The 17,197-nt window shown below is 42.4% G+C and overlaps 1 protein-coding gene across 2 annotated transcripts in view; it reads left to right on the forward strand.

Annotated features, from left to right (window-relative positions):
* The first annotated feature begins 296 nt into the window (after positions 1 to 296).
* The window catches only part of LOC126184641 (gelsolin, cytoplasmic), a 300,473-nt gene continuing 283,572 nt past the window's right edge, over positions 297 to 17,197 (forward strand). For both annotated transcript variants that reach the window (XM_049927119.1, XM_049927118.1), the window contains exon 1: positions 297 to 429. In XM_049927119.1, coding sequence (XP_049783076.1) covers positions 367 to 429 — 63 coding nt within the window. In that variant the 5' untranslated portion in view covers positions 297 to 366. The remainder of the gene's footprint in view (positions 430 to 17,197) is intronic.

Consider the following 17,197-nt stretch of genomic DNA (forward strand, 5'->3'; position numbering starts at 1 on the left):
AAATTGCCCGTATAACATGTCTTCGGCCACGGCAGTCCAGCAAGCAGCGTTGATGTCTGCGATCTCGCGTGGAGGGGATTACCTAACAGCATATCGAACCTCTTTTCGATTACCTGCCACAATGCTTAGAGTTATTGACTGCAGCACTCCTGGACGCTAGTTTTCTGCTATCAACCCGAGGAGCCGCTCTGTCTGTGAACCCCGAGTGTCCTGCGGCGGTGGCGGCGAGTAGTCGCTGCGCGGCCACGCCTCTGCTCTCGCGCATGCGCAGTAGGTCAAGCGCCGCGAAGGCTGGCGCGCGCCGCGACGGCGCCGTCATTGCTAGCTGCGAAGCCGGCGAGACAGGTCATAGCTGCGGCTGCTGTCATGGTGCCACCAGCATTCGAGGACGCCGGCAAACAGGCCGGCATCGCCGTATGGAGAATCGAGGTGAGTAGCGAGCTGTCACTAATGTTTAATAACAAAGCAGTTACGTAAAAGATGGAACATTTTTTTCTAGAATCAGGTGTTCACTGCTTCATTGAAGATCATTTCACTCGCGAGGTTGTCAAATATGTAATTAAAATTAGAATACTTCAAAAAATTACAGAAATGCTACATTGCTAAGAGGAAACATATTGCACGCTTCTGAATACCCAACAGTAATATGTAAATACTTAATTTCTGCACTAGATAAACTTTTTTTTTCATATATAGCACAACGCGCGTCAGGAAATTCTCATTTTCAAGTGCTATGGAATTTACCGTAGTATTTGTTGTGATGTGTGTGTGTGTGTGCACTGTTCTGCTTCACTCACCCTGCAGACGTGTTTTTATGATCTTCAGTTATTGTGACTACTTCAGTATGCAGAAAATCGCACATATGCAAAACGTCATCCACACTGTTTGCTTCACGTTAAATCATAACATATTGTGATAAACAGTGTGAATGATGTTTTGCGTGTTTATGGACTTCTGCCTAGTGGAGACGGTACAGTAACGTAAGATCATATAAAGACGACACAGGGCAAGAGAAGCAGAACACCACACTTGCAGATATGACATCCAACACTAATGTGAATTTCCACAGTACTAAAAAAATAGGAATGGTTTCCAGAAACGCGTGATACTACCAATGAAAAAACGTAAATGTTACAATAATGTACTGTTTAAGTAATTGACAGTTCTAGGCTTCGGAAAAATACATCGTTTATAATAGATGAAGTAAAGTTGCTCATATTATGCTTTAACCACGCTGCCGTCTTTTTCTCGCCGAAAAATTTCCAGAAAATGTCAAACGTATTGTAGGAATAAATCTGTCGTTCGTGACAATCCCTTCAGTTCCTGATCACAGAAACTGGGACTGGGCTGTGAGAATTACGTAAATAACAAATATACTAACTTAAATTGTTAGTTTGACGCATCATTTCACATTATAGCAACTGTCGGAGAAATGCGTTGCATTGCGACAGCTCATCTTGTTTGATTCACCGTGCAGTCAATACAAAAAAGAATTAATGCAGTATTTCGGTAAGGAAGTGCTACTAGTTACCGCTGTTAGTTTGTATTCATAACATAAATGTAATCGTTGCTGGAAGAACCGCGGCAACACCCACTTGTGCAAGTCTTCTGTCCCTGAGAAACTCAGACGCGCTGCGAACCCAATGGTATCCTCTTGTTAATGTCGTGTGTTGTGGATGACTGAGTCCCTGTAGTGTAAACTAGCACGCCTGTGGATGTAGCTTGCCTTGATGTGCATTGTTGACAAATTACTTCGTATGACTCAGCCTGACATATCGTCCTCTTGTCAGTAAATGCTTTCCCACAATAAATATACATCCGAAGAATAGGTTTGTTTCCGCAGCACAAGTGTTTACATCTTGTAAGGCCCTTTCCTATCTGTATACGCTAATATAACGATAACGCAACGCGTTAGTAAGCCACAGGTTGGGGAGAGCCAGCTAAATGCTCTGTTGTGCAACTGTGCGCACCACGCCGCAGATGTTTTGATATTTTAAGCTATTTAATTTGGCGAAATCGCAGGTGCAAGAACGGCTTCCGCTGCAATGTTTTCGTGTATATCTTCGCGTTACACTGAAATAGGGTACTGTACGGCATTCACGCAGCAAAACTGAGCAGAATTTAGCTGTTGAAATGAACATTTTTTTAGCACTGTCACTAAACATGAAGCGAGTTTGTCGCAACAATCCTATTGTCAGTCCGCAGTAGTAAACGTTTTATCAGACTAGAAAGATTGATTTACTTGTAAGTCTTAGGATGTTTCAATCCATGTTTCCTCCATAACAGATTCCTTTGTTTAGATTTTCCGAGTTATCGCATGTATAAATTAATTTAAATGGAAAATGTGGAACGTCTGCTGGCACAGTTTCGGCAGCCGAAATGTTTTTATAATTGATAAATAAAGTACGCCATACCATTGCTTCTTTTGTATACCTACCAAATTGACTCACCACGTTACAGAAAAGCTTTAGCGTTTATAAAACAGGTAGAATTAATATTTCTTTCTAGTCATAAAATGTAAAATATTTTCGTACCGAATGACATCCATCTGCAGTGTATTGTTGTTCATTTTTTCACTCGTGCACAACTACTACCACGTAGTCTGCTTATTGTACCTGCTATGACAGACTAAACACTGGGAAGAAACTTCTTTCGGAAGAAAATTATATGGCATCCGCTGCAGAACTCCCTAGTACTAAATGACTGAAATAGCTGTTCGATAAACGGAAAGGTCTCTCGTTATTGTATTACACACTCTGCGATCAGTCACAACCGTAATCAGAGTGTGTATCCAGAGATATTAGAGTGAACGACCACACAAAACTAGTTTTTGGTTAGGCAAATACCAAACTGAAATTCTTTGGAGGAATCTTTAGTAACTGAAATTTACTTGGGGAAGATGTGACATACAAAACTTGTTCTTAGATTCTCGAATATTACTCGTTATTGTGGGATCCAGACAATATGATTGATATGAAGAACGAAATATCTAAAGAGAATCATACTCTCACTGGTTCGTTCTGTCTAGTCATCACAGAAGCAGAACGGTGTTGTCAGAAGCTATGAAAAGCAATGTTCCTCACGGAAGAGTTCTACTGTCGAAATCCTGAGAAACAAAACTAAAGAAGAGGCAAGAAAAATTGCACTTCCTCTCACATACATCTCGGAAGAGACTGACAACATAGAGGGACATTCATCGAGATTGCATTTAGGCTTGCCAACGATGTTTTTTTTTCTCTCCATCACTATCAGCAAAATAAGTAGGTATGGGGAAGAAATAGTAGTGGTGCCTGAAATAACCATCGTCAGATTCCATGAGGTGGCTTGCGGGATGTCTAGATACAGATGTTGATTTAGATTTACGGTTGGGCCCACGTGAACGATTTTTCGATTGCTTCGTTAAGACGGTTTCATATAGATGTACGCACATGGACCCCCAATGTGCCATGCATACAATTTTGCATATCCGGCCGCACATGTTGATTTTAGTCGTACGACTGAATTAAATTTTGTAGAAACAATCCAAGAGAATGAATTTTCATTTTTCAATGGAGTGTGCGCTGATTTGAAAGTGCCTGACGGATTAAAACTGCGTGCGGAACCTGTGACATTTCTTACAGGCAAGTGCTCCACCGACCGAGCTATCACGGATGACTCACGACCCGCCCTCACAGCTTCACTTCCGCCAGTATCTAATCTCCTACCTTCCAGAACTTGGCCTACGTACTTTGCGGGACAAACACTTCTGGAAGAATTGATATAACGCAGAAATGGCTTACCATAGCCTAGGGATTTCTGTCCATAATTAATACCATAGGCTGTGGAAAGCCATTTATCTGAACTATCGTTTCTTCTAAAATTGCTGATTCAACAAGACATGCTGGATAGCTTCTGTGAAGTTTGGAAGGTAGAAGAGGTACTAGCAGATGTGAAGCTTTTGGGCTGGTTCGTAGGTAGTGCTTAAAAACTCGAGAGAGAGAGCATTTGCCCGTGAAAAAATAGAGCAAAGATGGACTGACTGTTCCCTTAAATTTCAAATAAGCAAAATGTAGCCTTCCAAAATGCAAAATGCTTTTATTTCATAAATGTACTTCCGTTGGCCTAAATATTGGGTTTGATGATGTTTGGTGTGTGGGGCGCTCAACTGCGCGGTCATTAGCGCCCGTACAAAGTCCCAATTGTTACACAGTCCAATTTTTTCACAGTCCACTCTAGCCACTGTCGTAAATGGTGGTGCTGATGATGAAATGATAACACTCACCCAATCCCCAACCCGGCCGGGAATCGAAACCGGGACCCCATGATCCGGAGGCAGCAACGCTAACCACTAGACCACAAGCTGGAGACAGGTACAGGGTGACAATTATTGAACTATATGAAATAAAATCGTCAGAACTTCTGAGCGGTTTTGCGTTGGGACGCTCAAACTGCACGGTTAGCGACGGGGCATGATGGCTTTAGTATGCGCATGCGTGGTTTGGTTTAGCGACGAAGCCGACTTTCATTTAGATGGGTTTATCAGTAAGCGAAATTGACGCATTTGGGGGACTGAGAATCCACATTTCGCGATCGAGAAGTCACCCTCAACGGGTGATTGTGTGGTGTGCAACTTCTAGTTAAGGAATAATCGCTGCGATATTCCTTGATGTCACGGTGACTACCGAAAGATACGTGAAGGTTTTGGAAGATGATTTCACCCCCATTATCCAGAGTGACCCTGATTTCGACAAGACGTTGTTCATGCAAGGCGGAGCTCGATCCCATCGAAGCAGTAGCGTTTGACGTCCAGAAGGAGTACTTTGGGGACCGCACTCTGGCTCTGGGGTATCCAGTGGCCTCTGGCATGGGCCTCATTTGCGCCACATTCTCCAGACCTGAACACATGACTCCTTTTTGTGGGGCCATATTAGAGACAAGACGTACAGCAATAACCCCAAAACCATTGCTGAGCTGAAAACAGCGGCTTAGGAGGTACATACATCGATGTTCTGACACTTCAGCGGGTCATGCAGAATTTCGCGCCACATCACCAATGATGGCAGACATATGGAACATGTAACCCAAACCCGAATATCTATAGTGACGTTTACATGTTGAATAAAGTGTGTGCACGCCGTAGTTCGTAACTAATTTACATTTTCTTCATATAATTCGATAAGTCACCCTGTATAAGCCTTTCAGTACTTTAAGTACTACCACGAACGACATTCTGATACTTTACTTTACAAGGTTAAATATTTGCTATTAGCCTCGGTCATTGTCAGACAGTTGGGTGTAGTTCAGAGATTTCAACGGATATGATGTCATTTCTTCAAATACCGTACTAAATTGACCTTATTACTGGATGTTGGCCCTACCTGCTATTACATCAGCAATCTCTTTTGCCTCAGTGATATTGCGGATCGGAAAGACTTAAAACCCCCCTGCGGGTATGGAGGTTATGAAACGTCCCCTTAGAACAATTATACATGTGAAACGTCCACTTATAACAATTATACAAGACTGTGCTTAACCTGACACACAATGTTTTTAGCGCAACGCAATCTGACTATCAAAAATCCCTGCAAAAGAATGGCCCTGACAAACATTAAACTATACCTTTCACAAATCACTTACCTCACAAAAATCTTCGTTGCTCGAACTACTGCAATACGGCGAGCGCCACTACTGCCAGCTAAATAAAAGATTCAAACTACTGAAGGTACTAACTACTGATAGGGATAGTTAGCAAATGAAAGATATTAATAGAGAACAAACAATGTATTTACCTTAATATTCATAATTGACATTCAGTCTTACAGATTATCAAAACTCCGCCATCTCTCTCCCCACGTCCACCACTGCTGGCGGCTCACCTCCAACTGCCCAACGCTACGCACTGTTCACATCCAGTTGTAGCAGTTCATGACAACAATGGCAGACAACAATGCAAACTAGCCACATACTGCACACAGCACAGCCAGTGATTTTCATATAGAGCGCTACGTGGCATTACCCATATAAAAATCTAAACAGCCTACTTACATAGCCCCCATGCTCCCCACAAAAAATTTTACAAAATATTTTTGGGCAGTGGCCAATAAAGATTTGATAAAATTTTTCATAATTACAATAACAAAGATATCAAATGCACACACTTATTGATACAATGTTGGTCAAAAGCTAAAATTTTCTCACAGTCCATAAAGACAGTCCTGATCATTCATCATAATAGTAATTACAGTTTTTTTTCACAAAGTCTCATTAGTAAAAGAAATTGCACACAGAAGTAGTGGATTTCCATGCAATCTTGAAGAAGTAGTGTTGTCCTTCCAACGGAAAGACAGTGCTGACTCTTGAAATGCTGACAGGTAATGGGCCACAATGGAGCAAACCCACAGCAGAGTCATTCTAAGTTCTGACGAATATTGGTAGGTAGGTCATCACAGAGCAGACCCACTGCAGTCCTGGTAGAGAGTATTGGTATTGGCGGGCCACCAGAGGTGCAGACCCACTGTAGTCCTTGTAGAGATTGTGGTATTGGTGGGCCACCAGATGTGTAGACCCACTGTAGTCCTTGTAGAGATGGCCAGCAGCCATCTGTTGCGACTGTGCAGGTGCACAATCACCATCGAAGAGTCTTGCAGAGAAGATAGCAAGTCCATATACCCCCACTTGTGCACTCACAAAGTTTGTGGAACTGTCCTTAGAACCAGCAATGCTGTTATCCAGTCCCTTGCTGAATTAGTAACACACGTGCAAACACTAACAGTCCCAACTTCTCACATAGTGTCCATATAGTATGACCAACAGAAAAGTGTGCAGTGAAATGAATGCTTACAAGTTAATAATATGATGAACTGGTGTCAATTACAATTTTATGACGTAAGAATACAATTACAAAGGTACAAAATACATCATTAAAAACATAACAATACAGATAACATTTGTAGTACAGGCTTTACAACAGAATAGAAATAAACATATACATCAGTGTTACAAGAATTATGACATGAGTACAAAAATAAAAGATCAGAATCACTTTTAAAAATTCAACTTCACACATGAGCATTAAAACAAAACAGAATAAATAATGTCTAAGCATCTTTACAAAATAAATAACATATTATTAGAAAAAGTCTACAACATAGCTCTCATCAGCTAAACACATAAAGACAGGAAAAACACAAATACACAAGGGTACACAAACATATAGCGGAATAACACAAAAGGAAAGGACAGGGTTTGTTTTCAGTGTAGCATTTGGTTGGAGATCTCCCTTCATTCCATAGATCGTTCGTCTTATTTCAACCTTTGCTTCCACCAAAAAAATCCTATCTAAGCATGCTTTCTGTATTTATATGTTCACACATTGCTTACCTCATCATTTATTTCCAAGAAAATCCTACCTATACCTCGTTCCTGTATTCTATTCATATTTCTTTCAAAATAATTATTTCTGATTGTACAATACTCATTGGGGCCCAAATCTTTCTTCGCAATGCATTCTTTACCTATTCTCCATAGTCAGTTTCTTATATAGTCTACCCCCTCTTAAGCTAACTTAAATCTACTGAGCTCAGATATATATACCAAGGGACGAGGCAATGCAGCAAAAAAAAAAATAATTAACACAAACATCAATGACAAAAAATAGAAATGGCAAAGCAAGCAGCATAAATTAGCAAAGCAAGTGCAATATTACAACTAATATAAGGCAATGCAGGAAACAAGAAAAACTAGCTTAGAAGAGTAACACAAAGTCAAATTCAGTAACACTATGCCTGGCAAACAGCAGCAACTTATACCTAAACATGACATAGCTCAAGCAGAAAAAATATTACAGTAAAAACAACAATGCAGACAAGGGAAATGCATATTCACATCTTAATGTCTATGTAATTAAAGTGGTGCACCACAACAACTGATTGTAAAAAAAAAATATTACCATGTACTAGAAAAGAAAATTATGTTTTACTGTTACGAGTTCCTTCGTATTGTTCTTTCCTTTCCAAGTGCTCCTTTTTAAAGAATGTGGATCATAAAATAATTATTTAATAGATCTGTTGACAGAAAGTGTTCACATTAGCAAATGCATTTTATTTTATAAAAGCAATGCTGCAACACAGCTGGAAACCAGATATCAAATGAAATAAGCAATTACGCAAACCAAAGCATAAAAATATCATTCAGTAGTCATGTGACATTTCATTTCATAAGTTAATGGCTCTCAACTCTCGTAGAAAGACACTTGTCATAATCAGGTGTGCAGATGTAAAAATATTTCTTGTCATTTTGTTGGGCATTTCAGTAAATATCATAAATTTTTAAGTAACGAGGGTGTCGCATTAGCGATGAAAGGCACATCCTAATGGCTTATTCTCCAGGTGTTTGACACAGCTGTGTGCCCACAACGCATTACAAAAATCATAAGTTTTCAAGTAACGAGCGTGTCGCATTAGCGATGCCCTCTACAAAGGAATGTCATAAACAGGGGTATAGGCCTCTCTTTGTCCTTCTCTTCCACCTGTGCCTCTGGCACACCCTAATGGCTTTCTTTTCTACCTGAGCGTCTGAAAAGGCTTGTTCTCCAGGTGTCTGACACACCTGGGTGCCCACGTCACATTATGTGCAGGTGGTCACTTAACTTTCTTACGGAAATATTTACGACAGTAGTTTCCGCTACAGTGACAGTCTCATATAAAAACATTTCACAGGTCAAGAATTTTATTGACATAAACATACCTCAACAGCATAATACACATCGTCGTCGTAAAAATAACATCATAACACCTCAGTCAAATGTCAAAAACGTCGTAGCTTCCTCCAATGATTTCAAAACCTAAAGAAAATTCTCTGCTCATTTCAGTAGTGTCATCTACCTCAAACGTACTTTAAAAATCATGATCTCATACCAAATACATCATTCAAAGCTCTCAGAGTATCACAATGGTTCCAAAAAAATATGAACAGTGCACAAAGCACAGACAAAGTACAATTTCTTAAGTGTGAAGTTATCCAACGGTGTAATCACGTAAACATCTGTCACTGACGAAATAAACAAGTTTGCCTCTCTCAGTTAAATGATCAGATAGCTGTGTAATTTATGTGTTAGAGAAATATGGTACCGATGTGTAAAGTTGTATAAGCAAATACCATATTAGCTAGGGCTCCTTGTGCTTGCCAAACACATGGTACACAAAGTAGGCGTGTACCCCCCTGAGGTTTATTGTAATTATACCCTCAGGTGTTACAGATTACAGCAATGGAATGAAATGTATCACGAAAAACTTTCTTTGTAATTCAAAAATCTTTAAAAATAAATGTTTTAAGTACAAAATTAATGACTCAAATACGTGTCCTGTAGCGCTAAATATGCGTCTTGCTGTAAGATAATCTCTGGGAAGTGTCGTAGTTATTGTCCTCCGAAAGCTAAGTTCTGCAGAAGTCAATGTACTTACCTCATGATACACAAAAGTGAAATGCTTTGCGTATAGATAACTTAGTTATTACGCTTATTGCCGTGATGAGGAAAGTACTGTGCTGTAACGTATTGTTGTCGCTGTAACGTATTGTTGTCCTACGGAAAAGGCTGTCTCCTTGTAGCAATAGCACAAAAGTCACTTTATAGAAGAATTCAGAAAAAACTGTGCAGATATAAAACAGATACACCGCAAAAGCAACATTGTAAATTGTCATGCATTAGCAGCGTCGTGATAAAATCGTGTAGCTGTCACATAAACTAACCGCTGTGTCATCTGGCATTTCACATAAAGCACCTCAAATCCAGAATCCACTCGTAAGCAAACCAAAATGTTGCATGTTAACAGTTTCTCAGTGTGACAAATTGTACAAGTAGCGTGAAGTGAAAATTGCAAAGACTAAGTTAAAAAGCAGATTATCTGTCAATAAATGGTTTTACATGAGAAATGTGGTGTAATCTTTTACCCTTTGCTCTTCTCAGTACGCAGAGTTTCAACTTGAATGCAAGTATCATGCGGTATTCGTCCGTAAAGAATACGGGAATTTTGCTCAAGGTTAGCGTCAATGTTATTTTTCTCGGAGCCAGCCGGCGCACGCAGCTGCCTGCGGTGTGAGTCATTGTCTGTTTCTTTGTTGGTGCGCGCCGTTATTGGGGTTAGGAGGCCTAACTTCCACAAATTCGCCTTGCCGAGAGGGCCCATCTCTGTTTAAAGCTCGCCAGTTCTGATAAAATTCACGTCTGTCGTTTTGTCGGTAGTTTACATAGTTTCTTGTTTGTCGGTCATGTGGTGGAGAATTTCTCACGGAATCGTAACTGCGTGCTGAACTGTTGCACCTGAAGTTATTCTGTCTCCCTTGATAATAATTGTTTTGGTTTCCATATTGTCTGTTTCTATGGTAATCTCTGTCATATTCATTACTACGGAAATGGGATCTCTCTCTGTAACTATTACTCTGCCAGTGGTTGTCATATGGGTGGTGTCTGTTTTGGTCACGATTTACGTTATAAGAATAGCCTTGTCGTGTATTATTTCTGTCATCGCGAAATTGTGACAGATGTGACCTGTAACTGTTGTACTCCTGTTTTCGCGTTCCGCGATTGTCAGTGTCAATTTCCAGTTCTTGTAAAAGTCCCTGAAAAGCTTCAATGTCGTCTTTGCAACGTCCTGCTAAAATAATATGTCGTAAATGTTCAGGCAGTTTGATTAAGCAAATGCGGATGAGTTCTGAGGGGCTGTATGGGTTTGATAGGTACTGATTCTTGTGCAACATGTCTTCAAAATATTTCACAAGACTGGAAAATTCAGATTGTTCGAAGTGTTTCATCATCATGATGCTATGTTTTACTCGGTCCTGTGTGGCTTGAGACCAATATGCTGAGAGGAAGGCATGGTAAAATTCTCCTTCACTGTGGCAATCGTGAATGACCGATCGCATTCTTACAGCTGGTTCATTCTCTAAGTAGCCACACATAAATTCTAACCTGTGCTCCAATGACCAGTTGGGAGGGAAACAATGAGAGAATTGATGGAGCCACGCTTGTGGATGAATGTCGTTGGCAGAATTCTTGAATGTTTTGAATTTACGTGTAGTAATGAACAGCTTATAGTCAAAATCATCATGTCGGCGAGTCACATATCGGTCATTGTTACGTCGTGTCGGGTGTTCCATATCAAAATTCGGTGCACCTTGCCAATTCCTTTCATAATTACCGAAATGCTCTGTGTTATTATTTTGTGGCTGTTCCGTATTTCTATGTCCCTCTTCCCTTATTGGGGCGCGAGTGTCCTCTGAAATACGTAATTCTTGTATTACCTGTGTCAGCTGATCTTGTACTTCCCGCATTTCTCTTTTGTATTGCGTATTAATTTGATTCTGATTTTGTTTGAATTTTCTTATTTGTTCATACTCTTCTGTGTCAGTGAAGGCTACGGGTCTTGTGTCATTCAGATCATCATCTACCTTTGTAGATAAGTTAGTGACCTGATCCGAAAGTTCGGCTACTTTCTCTGATAATGAACCAATTTCCCCCATGTGTCTTTCTACTGTGTCCTTTAAGTTTTCCTGAGTTTTTGCAAGTTGCGTAACCGAATCGGTAGATGCAACTGAGTCCATTTTAGCTTGCAAAGTCTCATGATTTTCATGAACAATAGTTTGCAGTTCTTTTATGGCTGCTTCGTGATTCTGTAATGCATTTTCATGCCGCGAAAAAATAGGCTGAAAATGCTCACAAATTTGTGTTTTTACGTCATTACAGACTTTTTGACATTTCGATTCAATGTTATGTAACTCAGTAGTTAAATCTTCACGTGTTTGTTCAAGTGTGGTGTCTAACTTTTGAAGCTTTTGCTGTGTTTGTCTCTGATTTTGTTCCATTGTGTCTAACTTTTTAAGATTTTGTTCCACTGTGTCTAACTGTTGCCGTGTTTGTCTCTGGTGTTGTTCCATTGTGTCTAACTTTTGCAGATTTTGTTCCACTGTGTCTAACTTTTTAAGATTTTGTTCCATTGTGTCTAACTTTAGGAGATTTTGTCCCATTTGTTGCATTAGTTGTAATAACAATGCATTAGTGTCTGGAATCTGTTCCTCTACTCTTTTCGGCAGTGCATTTGCGCCGGCAACATTCACATTTTGACAAGCTGAAAATGTGTCTTGACTTATTTGAGAAAACGGTGAGGACGCAAAACCTGAATCTACAGTATTTGCAAAATTGTGTCCTATCATTTCGGATTCCTGAGGCGAGCTGTTGCCGACCGATCGATCGATAATGCTTCCCTGTTCACTACCTGTTTGACTGTCTACGCCATTGTTTGACGCCCGCTCCATTTCCCTATGCACAGTTACCAAATTACTACTTTGAACATTAGTTAACTCATTACACAGTGGCGCTAACACATTGCTTTCGTCTTCACTGTCGTTTCTCATTTTACTTTGGAGCCGAGTGTTACGTTTTTCACACGCCATTATTGAGACAATGTTTCACACGATAACACACAAAAACACAATTTGAAGAGCAAAAAATAAGAGAACACATTAACATAACACTGAAAATAATATCTACTTAATTGCAGCAGCGAAATACTTGTTGCAAATCTACATGCATGCCACAACTGTTTTACATTACAACAATGAAAGACTGCAACTACAAAGGAGATTCTCTCTACAATTACGCGCTAGCAATAAACAAAAGCTACACTAAATACACAAACTACAAGAAAAAATCAGAAGATTCCAGTGAGGTATCCTAGGCTAAGGGTCGACATATGAAACGTCCCCTTAGAACAATTATACATGTGAAACGTCCACTTATAACAATTATACAAGACTGTGCTTAACCTGACACACAATGTTTTTAGCGCAACGCAATCTGACTATCAAAAATCCCTGCAAAAGAATGGCCCTGACAAACATTAAACTATACCTTTCACAAATCACTTACCTCACAAAAATCTTCGTTGCTCGAACTACTGCAATACGGCGAGCGCCACTACTGCCAGCTAAATAAAAGATTCAAACTACTGAAGGTACTAACTACTGATAGGGATAGTTAGCAAATGAAAGATATTAATAGAGAACAAACAATGTATTTACCTTAATATTCATAATTGACATTCAGTCTTACAGATTATCAAAACTCCGCCATCTCTCTCCCCACGTCCACCACTGCTGGCGGCTCACCTCCAACTGCCCAACGCTACGCACTGTTCACATCCAGTTGTAGCAGTTCATGACAACAATGGCAGACAACAATGCAAACTAGCCACATACTGCACACAGCACAGCCAGTGATTTTCATATAGAGCGCTACGTGGCATTACCCATATAAAAATCTAAACAGCCTACTTACAGTTAGAATAGACCCAAGGTATTCCTGCCTGTCGTAAGAGGCAACTAAAAGGAGTCTCACACGTTTCGGCCTTTATGTGATGGTCCCCTGTCGGATTTGACCTCCATCTTTCTAAATTTTCCCGAAGAGCGAGCCAATTGGGGAAAAGAGCCTTTACATGGTGCATCATGTCCATCGTGCATTGAAATCTTTAGCCCACTTTCTCGTCGTCGCATTGCAGCCCCACACATTCTCCATCTCTTGGGCGAGAACACCTTCCTGGGTGCGTTTTCCACTATCCTCTATGCAGTGTCGCTTTCTGCGCCGACGATGACCATGGACTTCTTAGCACCTCATATCTAGCACAGTAGCCAGTCCGTTGTGGTGGAGCCATCATATACCCTGTTGGTTGTAGCCCCCTGACCACACAGGGATCGCTCTGCTGATGCCTGCGCCGTTAACTTTCCACGTATGCCAAGAGTAGATGCCTTCCACTCTGGGGCATCGAGACTCCTGGTAATAGCCATCTTGCCAGGTGGCCCTTGCAGAGGCTTGGTGACGTGCGTGGGGAGGGCCCGTGGTCGGAGTGGGTGGCACAGGGCGGATGACACGCCATGAAGCGTAGTATGTCATCTCTTGCTGGTGGTTCGCCGCCAGCAGTCTCTAAGCGAGCAAAGACTAACTTCAATGTTAAGAAATATGGCCCCAAATGGTTTCCCTTCCTGGCCACACCGTGGGAGGAACGCCAGGCTAAAGATGGCAGTGGAGGTTATTCGCCCCGGTACTTCGTATGTACGAGAGTTTATCCACATGATTTACGACAGTGGCTAGAGTGGACCGTGAAAAAAATGGGACTGTGTAACAATTGGGACTTTGTACGGGCGCTAATGACCGCGCAGTTGAGCGCCCCACAAACCAAACATCATCAAACCCTATACTTACACCAATGGAAGTACATTTATTAAATAAAAGTATTGTGCATTTTGGAAAGCTACATTTTGCTTATTTAAAATTTAAGCGAACAGAGGCAATCCATCTTTGCTCTTTTGCATTTAATCTTCATGGCAGACAAAAATTGTATGCCAGGCGGGACAAACCTGGGGCTCTTCATGTCCATGAAGCCTCAGTTTTTTGTGAAGCATTTGGAGGAAAAGGTTGGGGAGATGGAGGGCTTGTCGAAAATGTGCTCTGCCCAGTCACGGGCATTACTCGCTTGTGACAAGTGTGGGGATGGTTTCTGTTACCATGCCCCATAAGAGCTTAAATATGGTCCAGGGTATTATTTTCCACAGCGACTTTCTTCTTTAGTCTGACGACGAGCTGCGCGCCGTTTAAGAGCAGAGAGGTGTTAATTTCGTGCGGCGCGATCATCGGGGTCCGAGGGATAATCAGGTTGCCACCGGTGCTCTCATCTTCGCCGTAGAGGGTGACACATTGCCGAGAAGATAAAGTTGATGGTCTACTGCTGTGACTTCAAGCGATATATACCTCTCCCGATGCGGTGCTTTAAGTGCTGGAAGTTCGGCCATATGTTTTCCTTCTATCTCACCCCAATACTCATTGTGCCCAGCCTCCCATCTGTGTCAACTGCAGATAGCATCATTCATCTTGCTCGCCAGACTGCAAGATTTTACAGAAAGAGGAAAATCATGGAATGTAAGACCCTGGACCGACTGAGCTACACTGAGGCAAAGAGGGAATTTGTGCACCTACGTTCTGTGGCTATGACCTCCTCTTACACCGCCGCTACCAGAACAGTTGTCGCCCCCATCAGTTCCTCGCATTCCTGTCGCCTCTCAGAACCAGAAGACTACACCTGCCCCCCTTGATGGTGGGGGGCACCTCCCTCCCTGTTGCTACCGCACCACTTTGGGAGCAACACCCCCAACCACCGGGGATATCAGTCTCCACCTCTGAGCCACAGAAGCGTAAGTCTTCTTCGGCTCCTCTCGCTAGGAAGGGGTCCCTTAGGTCAATCCGTTCCTAGGTTTCTGCTAGTGGGGAAGATGACACCCACCAGTGGCTGAAGAGCCGAAAAGCAGCTGGTAGTAGGGCTTCACACTCATCCTCAGTCCCGGAGACTGAATCAGTTAAGTCCTCCAGTCAGGGAAACTCAAGGAGCTGCGAGAGAAATCCAAAAAGAAGGTCCCTAAGACCAAGGGAATTACGGTGGATCACACACCACCACTACCTACAAGCTCTGCGTCCGTAGATGAGATGGAGATTCTGGCGTCCACTGAGGACCTAGATCTGGACGGACCCTTGGACACAATGGATATAGACTGCTCAGGCAATAAGTCGGTGGCAGCAGGTGACCCTGAGGCGTAAACTGCCTCATTGGATGTTCCATGCCTTCCCAGTCTCAAGATATCATCAAAACGGTTCAAAAGACTGAGCACTATGGGACTTAACAATCGACGTCATCAGTCCCCTAGAACTTAGAACTACTTAAACCTAACTAACCTAAGGACATCACACACATCCATGCCCAAGGCAGGATTCGAACCTGTGACCGTAGCAGTCGCGCGGTTCCGGACTGAAGCGCCTAGAACCGCTCGACCACCGCCGCCGGCGCACGATGTCATCCTCCAGTGGAAATGCGGCGGTTTTTTTTCCACTGCCTAGCTGAGCTATGGCAACTGGCAAGCTTGACACTTGCTTTCTGCATTGCCCTCCAGGAAACCTGGTTCCCAGCAGTGTGGACCTCTGCCATCTGCAGCTATAATGGAGACTACAGGAACTGTAGCATCTACAATCGAGTGTCAGGTGGAGTGTGCGTTTGTCCTAAACTCAGTCTGTAGTGAAACTGTACTCCTTCAAACCCCTCTTGAAGTTGTGGCTGTCAGAATAAGGATGACTCAGGAAATAACTGTCTGCAATGTATATCTTCCTCCAGATGGTTCAGTATCCCTGAATGTATTAACTACACTGATTGATCAACTCTCTAAACCTTACCTACTTTTGAGAGATTTTAACGCCCATAACCCCTTGTGGGGTGGCACTGTGCTTACTGGCCGAGACAGCGACTATCCAGGAGTCCATGTATGCCCTGGAACGGTCCAACCGTTCAGTGGTGTTTGTCTGGTCCATTAGGTCACGTTGGAATCGCAGGCAACTAACTTGCCGACAGGCCGGCCAAACAGGCTACACGGAAACCGCTTATGGAGATCGGCTTCTCTACAACTGACCTGCATTCTGTACTCCGCCGCAAGGTTTTGCGGCTTTGGGAGACGAAATGGCATAACTCAGCACGCACAACAAACTGCGTGCCATTAAGGAGACTACGAATGTGTGGCAGTCCTCCAAGCGGGCCTCTCGCGGGAACAACGTGGTTCTCTGCCGGCCCCGCATTGGCCACCCTTGGGTGACGCAAGGCTACCTCCTGCACAGTGATGACCCACCTCAAATGTCGGTGCGGCGCCCGGCTGACAGTACCCCATATCTTGGTGAGGTGAGCTGTCCTCATTTGGCTGCTCTGCGACGTAATCTTCAATTACCGGACTCGTTGCCATTAATTTTAGCTGACAACGCCTCATCAGCTAATTTAGTTCTACGTTTTAGACGTGACGGTGGGTTTTATCATTCTAGCCGGCCGGGGTGGCCGAGCGGCTCTAGGCGCTACAGGTTCGAATCCTGCCTCGGGCATGGATGTGTGTGATGTCCTTAGGTTAGTTAGGTTTAAGTAGCTCTAAGTTCTAGGGGACTGATGACCTCAGATGTTCAGTCAAGTTGTAGCGCATGTCGTTTGTCCCTTTGTGTTCTCGACTCTAATGCTTTTAGGGTGGATGTATTAATGTGTCGCAGAGTGGCTGGATTTTTCTTTTTTATTCTCGTGGTCGGCCAGCCACGGTCATCTGCTCTCTTGTTTTTACCTTGTCTACCTGTTTCTTGCTTCTCTCTGTGGTTTTC

Source organism: Schistocerca cancellata, chromosome 4, assembly GCF_023864275.1.
Source record: "Schistocerca cancellata isolate TAMUIC-IGC-003103 chromosome 4, iqSchCanc2.1, whole genome shotgun sequence".
In the NCBI taxonomy this organism is placed as follows: Eukaryota; Metazoa; Arthropoda; class Insecta; order Orthoptera; family Acrididae; genus Schistocerca; species Schistocerca cancellata.